This window comes from Patella vulgata, chromosome 6 (assembly GCF_932274485.2).
Source record: "Patella vulgata chromosome 6, xgPatVulg1.2, whole genome shotgun sequence".
In the NCBI taxonomy this organism is placed as follows: Eukaryota; Metazoa; Mollusca; class Gastropoda; family Patellidae; genus Patella; species Patella vulgata.
The window spans coordinates 16,772,121-16,784,918 of NC_065884.2; the positions used below are offsets into that span (position 1 = coordinate 16,772,121).

Here is a 12,798-nt window from a genome sequence, read left to right on the forward strand (position 1 = left end):
ACTCGTAGGACTGCGAGCAAAGAAACGTGTAGAATGGCTTTACCAGATGATGAAATGGCTGAAATAAGGTAATAATATAAACTGAAAATACCTTCATCTGCATTGCTAAAATTATTATACATTATTATGTATTTTTACCCTTTTTCAACTGGCATTAATATTGCCATCGTTATAACTGTAAATTTAACATTGCATGTTATTTCACAGTCTGTAATGTATCTTTACCTCTAGCTATATACATCCAAGGTAAAATTACATATCTGTAAATGGAGTACATGTAAAATTATCATATTAATTTACATAAATGTGTACAATAACATTTAATACAAAAGAATATTGTGTATTTTCACAGAGTTTATGTATTAATACCTCATAACTATTGTAGAATTATATATTATGTAATTTGTCCCCGCTTGGCTAATTAGTCCTAGGTTCTATCCTGGCGAACACAGAAAGTTTTGCGGAACTTTCAGCCGAGCACGTAACACAACATTCGATAATGTAAAGAAATTGTGTGAGTTAGTTGTATTTTACGTCCGCTTCCATCGAGGTGATATCGCAGACAATAAAGAAATTAAATGAAATGGGGTTTAATGTGCTACTGTTCTGCTCCTTACAATGGAAGAGTAGGTGGCATGACACCGTCCAAGCAAAATGCCCCACACATCTCAATGTATGGCATATGCATGTCTTTATTAGCCAGTTCGGTGCATTCAGATTTTGAATAACCTATGTATCTTAAATGGACTAAAGTGACTGACAGAACAGTCAATATTTTGCACAAAAGGGGGAAATAACCGATGTGACCACTATTTGACAGTAAATTTACAATTTCCTGTAAAAATAATACTTCAAACGGCATTTCTGTTAATATACAGCTCATATAATGTAAACTAACATATGGTTGTATTACTACATTAAATTTGATGTAATTTTACATAAGCCTTGTATTCATATGCATCGACATCGTTTTAAATGTACAAACCATGTGATTTTACAAATCCTGCACTGTATTTTTACTATACTTATAACTGTAAATATACATATAATTTTAACAGTGTGATGGGGATTAGAATTGCGCATCGGACTGCAACTTTTGGGGTTATGACCATTGACTTTTACGCGTAATTGTAAAATATTTACGAAGATTTTGGATCCTCCTGGAGCCCACTCCTTTTGCAGTGCCACGGCCAATTCTTGCAGTGTTGTCGGTTGACGTCGACGAACACGTCTCCCGATCAAATTAAACGTAACACACTAAAGCACAAATACCCTGAACAGTAAATCTTATGCAAGAACCGATAGGAAAGCAAACATGGATAAACCAGCACGCGGCAGTTTTCATCAACCCTTCCATGAAGTGTCAAATTTGACAATGAACCCCTCCCACGTGTATGGCGCTATTGCAGCTCAGTGGTTCTGTTGGGGCGATAAGGTCTTCATCTGTGAACATACTCTCAAAGCATGTCAAGTGTCCATGACTATTTATCTTATCGCAACCTGCATAGGTATTTGCATTTCAATATCCCCTACTTTCTTGAAGAGTATATATCAGTGGTGGATATAATTATAACCAGGTTATTTAAAATAGTACACGGTTCACGACCGATAAGGATAAGACAAACTGGTGGATACGGCAAATAGAGATAGAGAGAGAAAAGGGGTTTAACGTCCACTCGACACAAACTATGTAATATGGTTTAATTTTATTGCAATAATTCGATTGCGCGTAGGGGTCTTTAGCAGTGGGAGGAAACCGGAGGACCCGGAGAAAACCCACGAGGTTGGACAGGCGACCCTATTCCTTGTCACGTACATCCGGGGAAGCGAGACCACGCCAGCTGACTCAATGACAGACCTTATGATCCAGCGCGTACACGCTAACCATTCGGCCATCTAACCGATACGGCAAATATCACAGGATTCTATTAAGATATAGCATTGTTAACCGAAAGATAAGGTAAACCACTGAACTGCTGCTATAATTTACTCTGTTGGTGGCATGTGGTCCATTTTACATTCTCAAATCCGCAAGGGAGGGCGGAAGGAGACCCCCAGCGGCGTCAGCTACAGTTTCACGGTCGTGTGCTTCACCCTTTATCATCACATGGTCGGGTGGGGTGGGAATTCAAATAATGATATAGATGTGATATCACAATTAATAATGATATAGATGGGATAACAAAATTAGTGTGATATCACAATGAAATTGAATCACTATATGATCCTATTAATTCATAATAAAAATTGATGTCAAACGGGGAGTTGGACTTCTCTCTTTTAAAATGATCAGTGTGTATGTATGCCTACGTAATTTGGAGACGATGATGGCATTATGCATTGTCAGCTGTCAAATTTCCTTAACAGGAACCCAGCGAACTCCCCTCCTGCAAAAAATCCTGGATCCGCCCCTGAATCCACGTCCAAATTGTCAATCTCTTTAGAGACACGTGTCGAGCACGGTGTACGGAATGCCGACAAGAGATGCTTCGCACTTCTCTTTTAAGAATCGATTTGATCAAGAAATTGTCTTGACCAGAGATGTATGTATCGTAGTGAAGATGGGGTTGTTTTAAGATGCCTCATGTCCTATTCTGTCTTTTTATCAACGTTTGGAACGAAAAGACTCCAGATACTACATGTAACATTTAAAGACTGAAAATATTTCCCTGCTGTTAAATTTTTCATGAATATAAAGCCTAGAGCACATCGTGTTTTTGTTCTTCTGTAGCACCATGGGTCTTTCTGTCAGACGTAGAAAGCGGGCCATCAAATCCGGTCGCCACATCCTACGTATGACCCATGCATCTTTTCTTACTACATATCTTAGTAGCCTTGTGATCGTCTTTGCTTCCCCTTCACGTTGGGCATTTTCTTCTTCTTATCTATCAGTTAGTTAAGACGTTTGTCTTTCCAGGAATAACAATGCAACAGTTCGTTGTTACATTTTTTATATATCATAGCCGGATACATAGATACAAGCATAGTATAGATTACAATACTAAACTCATTCTCAAACACTAGCCAGCCAGACTCTACGCGAGTCTGCTGATAGAAATTGTTATATCTTTTCCATTCTGGAATCATGCTGCTGTCTGGCGAATTTTCACAAGTATGATAGTTTTGTAGCTTTGGGTTTTGGACCTTCAATTATCTAATTGGTCAAATATACTATTCAAAAAAAGTAGGGGATATTTGATTTTGGGGGCATAATACTAAAATATGCAAATGACTACGAAAAAAGTCTCTATAGAACCTAACAGAAGAAACATTTCCAGTTACATGTGACGCCCAAACGCACCAATAGCTACCGCATGGAATGCAGGTGATGCTTGGGATCATCATGGGGGTCCAACCCAAGATTTGCACGACTCTGACTTTGAATGATACAGTCATTGTGGCATTGAATTCCAGGGTGGAAACATCAGTTTAATTGTTTTAGTGACCAGAAAACAAATTTTGATATGCGTCGGCTTAACCAAAATGAAAGGTTACGTGCCCTTGACATGCTACAGATCGGCACAACACAGGCGGTTGTGGCGCGGACGATGAATGTTTCTCAGTCTGTCATAAGCAGGCTATGGTCCAGATACCGTGATACACAATCTGTACAGGACAGACCACGCTCAGGTCGACAACTCAAGCCCAGGATCGATTTATCCGTACCTTGGCCTTGAGAAATCGTGTCATCACAGCAAATCAGATCAGCGCTCGTCTTCAAACAGACACTGGTGTGAGAGTGAGTGGCCAGACGATTCGGAATCGACTGCATAGGGGTCACCTTCGCGCCCGACGTCCTCGCGTGATCCCTTGTTTGAGAGATCATCACATTCAGGCAAGACGTCGTTGGTGTAGGGATCGTCAACACTGGGATAATCGACGCTGGAGCAATGTGATGTTTTCAGATGAGTCAAGGTTCACTGTTGATTTTTTGGACAGACGTAGGAGGGTGTGGCGTTAACGTCATCAGACATGATCGATTTGGGGGTGGTTCTGTTATGGTGTGGGGAGGCATCACTGTTGCTGGAAGAACGGCTTTACATGTTGTTGCAGGGCGTGTTACAGGCCAGTACTACCGGGATAACATCCGTGTTGTGCCGTTTGCACGACGTCATGGCCGCCGTTTCATCTTCCAGGATGACAACGCAAGATGTCACAGGGCCAGGATCGTTACAGGTTACCTCCAACAACAGAACATCACCACATTACCTTGGCCAGCACTGAGTCCCGACCTCTCCCCCATCGAGCATGTCTGGCACATGCTTGGACAGAGGTTACGTCAACGTCAACAACGTCCTGCCAATGTCCAAGAACTTGCTGCTGCGTTGCAACAGGAATGGGACAATCTGGACCAAAATGACCTTAGACGTCTCATTAGGAGTATGCCACGTCGGATCAATGCTTGTTTGGCAAACAGAGGAGGATTTACCCGTTACTGACTTGGTTGTGATGATGTGGTAACTTTGCTGTTTGACCCCGCGTATCATTTTACCCTTATAATGGTCAGTCTGTGCCTTACTTAGTCTAACGATCATTTGGAATAAATCGATGAATGTGAACTTCATTTCATTTTGTCATTTGTTTCTTCGTCAGTTTCATTAGGTGACTTTAATAACACTTAAAAATCAAATATTGCCTACTTTTTTAAAATAATATATGATGTAAATAATTAGAGAGATTGGTTAATTGAGCCAAATGACGTTGAAACCCACCCTTAAATAGATAGTGGAAATTTACTGGAGAAATTCCCCACAAGATATCTGTTATCAACCTAGAATTGAATGCTTACCTCATTATGACTCTTTTTTATGTAACCCTCTTTCACTCATTCGCTAACTTGATTTAAGTACAAATATGTGAATCTATTAACTTGCCAGAGATATTAATTAATACAATATAATGATATCCTTAATTTAAAGAGCAAAAACTCTACAAAAGTCTTACACTTCTGCTTTCGAAATCACGAATACGTATGTGCGCTTACAACAGAATTGGGGGGACGCGTCACGGATTGCCACAGCTGGTCTAGTGTCCAATGAAATTGGCGGGCCTAAGGATGAAAATTTAGTTAAGGCGGACTAACACTTTGTAAGATCGGGTTGCGCTTACTGGTTTAACAAGAACGAGGGATTGCTTTCTCCCGCATACAGACACAGTGATCGATGTAAGCTTTCGGAATAATGAGCAATTCTATGTCGCCCGAGTGCTTTAGGGTTCAGCTGTAAATTAACCACTGGGTATTTGTGATTTATTTCAGAGACTGTAGACCATCGCAACAACCTCTCATTAGAAGTTATTTTAAAGGTTATAGTAAGGAACCATTACGTAATGAGACAATTGCCGAATTGTTAGCAGAGTCGTGCGATGGTGACCCTGAGAGAATTGTGTATAAAATACCAGAATTTGGTCAGTCAATGACAGCTCAACAAATAAAATCAAAGGTATATGTACATAATAACAAATCTATTAAGTAAATCTTAACCTTATTTACAATATTATTAAGAAGTACGTACTATTCTGCCCCGACTGGGTTATAAAATGAAGACAGGTATTTTTTTTAGAGCGTTTACTGAAGTTATCATCACATTGACTTGAAATTCACACACCAATCGAGCACACAAGTTTAATTATGCCTGATAATTACTTCAGGGCTGTAGCCCTTGATCAGGTTTTAGTTTCTTGTAAATGTTAATACGAATTGATTACAAACGCAGCTACCATCATGGACCTTTTGGACAACTTAGCTACTGTGGGTTATGTTTCGGCATTGCCTGACATCTTATCTTTTCAAATGCACTGCAACTATATCGATAAACACGTTATTACTTTGAACGATAACGACGATCTATATTTTATACTGGATTTTATTACATATGTCTTCTACTGGAATATATCTTCGACATCAATAACTAATTTTCTCTTTGGGCGTACAAAATCGATTTTTTGTATTTTCTTTTGTTGAATATCTCAATTAACTTGAAGTTTTATATTCCCCCAAAAATGAAATATTCAATCAAATGTCCCCATGCCTCTTATGACAGGCTATTGTAAATAAATGATGACATTATTCTATTTTCAACAATTTCATTAAAGGTCATTTTACACGATCATATATTTGTTCAGAAACTTATCAAACATTTGTGTGATGATGTTCGCACTTATTCAACGCTTTCATTATTTACCAACACCAATGATATCTTGTCATTTTGACACCCTTTTACAATTTTCAATTGTTTAATTTTTTGTAGAGTGATGAGGTGTCGAAAGGTTTACTTGGATTGAGAGTAACGAAGGGGGATGTTGTTATGGTAACGGGCGTTGTAACTAAAGATTTTTTTGCATTATTTCACGGCGTTGTAGGAATTGGGGCCATATTTTTTAATGTTAGTTTTTCTCTTTTTTGTTTATAAACCCATATTTCAGATGTATACATTACGATCTGATTAAATTGAAAGGTTCTTCGTTTCGATGTTTTATATTCCGTATTTGTTATTCTACCGGACTTTTACCGTTGTGTTTTGTTCTTATTTTTGTGTACCAAGAAACAGCCAATCAAAAATATAGTTATTTCAATCAGGCCAAAACATGGATAAATTTGTAAATTTACTAAAGTCTGATGCAGCCTGAACTGAAGCCTTTCAAAGTATATTATTCGGTCATATATATTTTAGACAAATAGAACTAAAGACGGAATATAGATAAATAAAATGAAATTGTCTAATATACATAAACGTGATTAATAATTGTGACATCCCCACGTTCTGTACAGTTTGGTTTGCAACATGTCTTCAAAAGCCGAGATTGAGCATGATGTAACATGTGAAGATAATATAATTTACAAAACTTAGGTTCGAAATGACAAACGGTAGCTAAACTCTTTGTTAACTGGTATATTCTTCTAATATTGATAACACCGGAAATTACCAGAATATTTAGAGGAATGTCTGTTGTAGTTATGTGGAACACACCAAAAAAAATGTTAGTCCCCATAGTCCAATTTCGAAGATTATGACTTTTTGTTCTATTTTTTTTCAGACATTTTTATTTCCACCTCGAGATCAATCGTTATTGAGTCTTCTAGATAAGGTAATTCACTCATCGAGAATCCCATAGTAATTTCTTTTATCCATAATAAGTACTTCAAGGGGGGAACGGCGGAGCGTTAAAGCAGAATTTTGGATATATGAAATATCCGGCCAACACATATAAAACAATTCTCAAGGAATTGTGCGTCAATAACACCCCGGCAATGCTTGTGGGGATAGTTAGCTATAAGTGTAGCGTTTATCTAAATTGTCTTTTTACTAACGACAACAAATAATACAGCTTCTTCATCCTATAGGTCCAACCCAAGGTATTAATATATTGCTGCAAAGAAGAAGACGATCCTGGGATGACAGCATTACGCCATCTTTATATTTCTTTAGAACCAAGTTGTTACAAACCGTAAGTAAAGCGGAATAAATACACCATTTTGTTTTCATTTCTGACACAATAACGGCAACGGATATATCTGTGTGGTAGGGATTGCGGGAGTTGATTGAAACATTCTAAATTTGTGACTATATTATTATATTTAAAAGGCTAATTGGTTGATACCATGCTATATTTTTGTCTAGTCGTCTCTGGTTCCATTAGAGTCCTATCGCACAGAATCCACGCTAAAATGTTTCCGAATTAATTTGGGGTAAGTAACCGTTATGCTAGGTTCCCACTGTCGTGTGATGCGTTACGACAGGATTACCCCTAATGAGCCCACGCCCTGGTACGTGCCGATACGTTCGGATAAGTTTCGATGCGATCAACACGATTGCTATATAGCCAAACCCAATATATGGAGTGAACCTGGAAATTGTATGCAAAGTCTTTTTTCATTAATTGATTTTAGTCGGGTGAACCTAGGTGTACAAGGAAATGAAATGAAATGGGGTTTAACGTCCTACTGTTCTGCTCCGAAATGGGCTAATGAAGACGGGCATACGTCATACACTGTGCTATGAGGGAAATTTTGCCCGGTGTGCGGCACTACGGCCTACTCTTATATCGACTTCCAACTGTCAAGGGATCTTTTACGTGCACGCCAATATGTACACGTGGCCTCGGTTTTTCGTCCCATCCGAACGACTAGACAACTGTTCTTGTCAGGCCTTCCGTCCTCCATCACTGACAAGGGGGGGGGGGGGGCACGCCGGAAAATCTGGATGAACTTTCTCGGCTAATCCAGGGATCGAACACCCGACCTCCAGGCTAGCAAGCCACCGTCTTACCCACTTAGCCATCGTGCCCCCCCCCCCACCCAGATGGCGTACAAGGCGGACCCTATTTCAAATAATCCCCTATAACCCCCATACTATTTAGTCTAGGATTATAATTTTGGTGTCTAACCGTATTATTCTCGGTGTCAAGGAATACACTGAAATCGTTCATTATGTTTTGGGGTGATGAGATGAAAGTAGAATCAAAAGACAATATTGCCCACAAACATACGGTTAGACACCAAAATTAGCATCCTAGAATAAATACTGTGATAGTTATAGGGGATTAGTTGAAATGTCGGCCATCTTGGACACCATCTTGAATTTCTCAAAACGCCCAAGGGTGACCGAGGTTCACCCGGCAGATTCTAAAAGTCAATTATAAAAAGAACTTTGTATACAATTTCCAGGTTCAGCCCTAGTTCTGCAGGACTAATAAACTGATCTCAATATATCATAAGACTTGACAGGATCACCACGATTACCCCGCTATTAAAACCACGATTTCTATCGTAGCGCGAATCGTGATCGTGGGAACCTAGCATAAGACCGGTATTTTTTCTCAGCCTGAATTAACATTTAATAAACGGTTAGATTCAGTCATATATAAAAAGAAGCCCGTAAAAAATTTGCCAAAGACTGACATGTTTATAGGATGCCGAACGGAAATGAACCATTTTGGACTGATATTCCATTTAGAGATGCAACAATATTGCAGCTTGCAAGGATTTCAAAATACTCCAAATGATCTTTGAAGACACATTTTAGTTTAGATGCTAAAAATCTCTTTATTATCAATTTGACTAGATAAAAGGTTCACAGAAAATGTCTGACTTTGTTACTTATAACGACAGTATAGCCCCTGGGCCCTTATTCACGAAAACTTAAACTAAGTTACAACCGAAATTTTAAGAAATACTGCAACTTCATTGGATATATGCAAATTGATTTTACTGGTCAGCCAATCGAATTGCAGTATTTCTTAAAATTTCGATTGTATCTTAGTTTAATTTTTCGTGAATAAGGGCCCAGGGCGATATATTTTAGTGTTAATCTGTTTTGATAACAGATTTAATGCATGAGACGGGTTATTTTGTTCTGTTACGTAACATTTCTGTAAAAGAGGTGTATTTTAAATTTAGCAATGATTTTGCAGTGAATTTTGACTACTGACGCTCACAAAATAATACTTGTAGGTCTCAGATAATCATATTCTCTGAAAATTACCAATCGAGAGATGAAGAAATGAAATTGTAAGTTATCTTTTTGATTAGCTCATATCTACTTAAGATGAAAGGACAATGTCGTTTTTAAATCTCCTTTTTAATGTGAAACATGAACTCTATTTTATAGCAGAGCGACGGTGGCTCGGTAAGTAAGAACTGGCGCACCAACCTGGAGGTGTTGGGTGCGATCCCAGTGCTATTCGAGATTGTCCAGTGGTGCAGGACCGATGGTATGGCAAGGACATTGATGTAGTGGTTCGGTTTGGATGGAAAACCGAGAGCCCTAAACACAATGGCCACACGTAAAAAGAACCCTTGTCGATGGGAACTTGGTGAAGAGCGGGTGAAAATGCCGCTGTCCGGATAATAACCCCCCCCCCCCACAACACACTGCATGTCTTATGCCTGTCTTCATTAGCCCGAACTCTGTGGAGATGTAGGACGTTAAACCCCTTTCAGTTTCATTTGTATCAAAAGACAATATTACTAAATGGGTATAGTCATTAATGTATTCCCATGGGCGTGATGCGATCACACGCTTTTGTATGACAAGAAAAAGAAAGTAAACAGAAATGGAGTTTAAAGTCCACTCGACACAAGCTAGGTCATTTCAGGACTAGTGTGTCAAGAAGTAGCGTCGATTAACCGGTTCCCCACCCACCACCCCACCGTTAAAGGCGACTTTAGCCTCTTTTCATGTATTTACATATGGAAATGCATGCAAGTAATGCAGTATACTCCATAGTCCTAAGTAGATCTAATTATGGTAAATAAAAACGAAAAGTTTGAAAATAAATCGGAAATGCAACAATAAATCAAAACTTATTCTAATAAATAAACATTTGGGTTTATGAAAATCACCCTATATGCTGGGTGTTTCATATTACCAATGGTGAAACAAAAGTGAAGCATTCTCTATTGCTATAAGCTAGATTCCATAAGGAAACTGGGGGAAAAAATACTATTTGTAACTGATTCTGTTTCACACGAGTACCATGTATATGGATCCGAATCACAGGTCGGGAAATGTTCTCATGGACATTTAAAATAGGACATTTCGATTCTTTACTATCAGGTAGACACGGGAACTCGGCATTTCGTCCCATGGGAACATCTAGACGCCTTTCCTTGCCAGTTGTCATACAGCACTGGCAAGGGGTAAAGCTATATGTATCTTAATATACCAGGACATAATTCATTATATTTCAGAACCTCGTGGTTAACATTCCAAGATTTTATTACCAATAATACTCCTATTGATGATGCTCATCTTGCCACAGTGAAGAAATCTGTTGTACCGAATGATACTGCCTATTTACTATCTTCATCAGTAAGTCCAAGTAGATTAAACGGATAAATAAAAAACTCAAACCTCCATAGATATTATGTTAAAACTGGCATTAGCAGAACGACTGCTATACTAACGAAGATAACAAAATATATTCGTTTGTCCTACAAATGAAGTATATTCGAGCAGGGTGATAAAAACTCATACGTAAGAGTGGACTTTTAGATACTCACTCCTGATAGGTGTTAGAACAGTCTTGGTACCGATTTTGACGAGCTTTGTCACAGTTTCTATATTGCTCTCTTCTGGGTTCCTCGTCATCTTTGTCAGCTTAAAGATGAATGATGTAAGAGCTAAATCTGCCTATTGCAAGTCTCTATGCTGGCTTCAAAAGTTATATAAACTCTTTATTTAGACATTTCGTGGGCTGAGGATTAACTGGTTCTATGTCAACTTTTCACTAAAAATGAGATATTTGCATAAAAACTATCTTTGAAACAACAGGTGCTATGTACTGTGAGCATGATTTAATTCAGAAGCGCCCTCTATGTTAAATTGCCAAAAAAACACATAGGCCTTTGTTTAAATTTCAATCCATTCCCCATCACAAAGTTCTATGTCCACTTTCACCAATATATATAATTCTTGGGTCTGGCGTCATGTGGTCTTTTGACAAAATGGCGGAAAGAGACACCAGCAAGGCTGTATTTCTAGAGCAGAAAACTCGCAGTAAGGCCCTCAGAATATTGTCCCAGAATGAAATTCTTAATCTGTTAGAAAGGTATTGATTGTTAGACAATTTAAGACAGCTTAATAGGCCTGATGTTTTGTTGAAACCCTATTTTTATTTTGAATGATCGTACACAGTAGTTCAGTGCATAATGATGGAGATGGAACTAGTTGACATCAAGGCCCAAGGGATCTTTTACGTACATGCCAGACACGAGACCTCAGTTTTTCGTCCCATCCGAACGACTAGACAGCCGCTTCCTACAGTATAGCGAGCCAGCGCCCTACCCACTTGGCCACCGTGGCTCCCTACCATCATAGGCTTACAGTGCAATATATTTATGATCTTTATCAAATGTACATTTCCTTGGCGGTAAGCTAAGAGTGGGTTTACCTGTCCAATCAGTGGACAATTCTTTCTCTTCGTTAAATTTTGGGCCGGAAAAGGCTTTTTGTTATGTTTAATGCTTGAGAGTGTTATGTGTTACTTTTTCCGAAATCATATTTTTGTAGCTATTCAATAAATTGACACTCATGGTTAATCTTCGTTAGGCGAAAATGTAGCATGGATTTCAATAGTAATTTTCATGAATTAAACCCATTTTGTTCTCCTGTAAACCAGAGTAACTTTAGACCTAAGGGGTTACTTTGGCATAGGCTAAATATGTTTTACACAAATAGAAGGATTCTGAACCTGTGACAATGTAATCCCTGTGCTAGAGTTGCCCCAGTTTACGGGTAGTTTTTGTTTTAAACAATGAGGCTGGATATAGAACTATGTGATTTGGACCGTCTTGAGACACAAGGTTCTATCTCCTAGATAGAACTTTGTGCCTGACAAATTCATAAAATTTTGAAAGTCACAAAGTCCCATCTCCATTTATCGTATTTCGGTTTGACTAGATCGGATACCACTGCATTACAAAGCACCACACACCCTGCCGGCTGCTTATATTGTCAGCTTCCACAACAATGAAAATTTGGTAAAAATTCAACGAGTTTCAAAATACAGCGATGCAAAACTTCACACCCATTTTTCTCAGTTTCACAAAAAGTGGACATAGAACCAGTTAATCCTCAGCCCACGATTTATTTACATGACAAGCCTATAATCAACCCGATTGGCAGACATTTACACGGATTAAAACACGGTCGCCAATTTCAAACTATTATAGCAAAAACGGCCAGCTCTTTATGTAAATCTGGCAAAATGCATCTTTAAAGGAGTTTCGTAGAAATAAACTTCATAAATTGTCATATTTGAAGTTTCTGTTTTCTAATCAAGATATAAGCAATCCAT

The 12,798-nt window shown here is 38.5% G+C and overlaps 1 protein-coding gene across 2 annotated transcripts in view; it reads left to right on the forward strand.

The window, feature by feature from the left end:
* LOC126824279 (uncharacterized) overlaps positions 1 to 12,798 on the forward strand; it is a 25,419-nt gene continuing 12,621 nt past the window's right edge. Inside the window, exons 1-7 of one of the 2 annotated variants that reach the window (XM_056101531.1) lie at positions 1 to 68; positions 5,258 to 5,441; positions 6,249 to 6,383; positions 7,036 to 7,086; positions 7,343 to 7,446; positions 9,452 to 9,508; positions 10,691 to 10,811. In XM_056101531.1, the coding sequence (XP_055957506.1) occupies positions 34 to 68; positions 5,258 to 5,441; positions 6,249 to 6,383; positions 7,036 to 7,086; positions 7,343 to 7,446; positions 9,452 to 9,508; positions 10,691 to 10,811 (687 nt within the window). In that variant the 5' untranslated portion in view covers positions 1 to 33. The remainder of the gene's footprint in view (positions 69 to 5,257; positions 5,442 to 6,248; positions 6,384 to 7,035; positions 7,087 to 7,342; positions 7,447 to 9,451; positions 9,509 to 10,690; positions 10,812 to 12,798) is intronic. The other variant, XM_056101532.1, reaches the window with a different exon arrangement.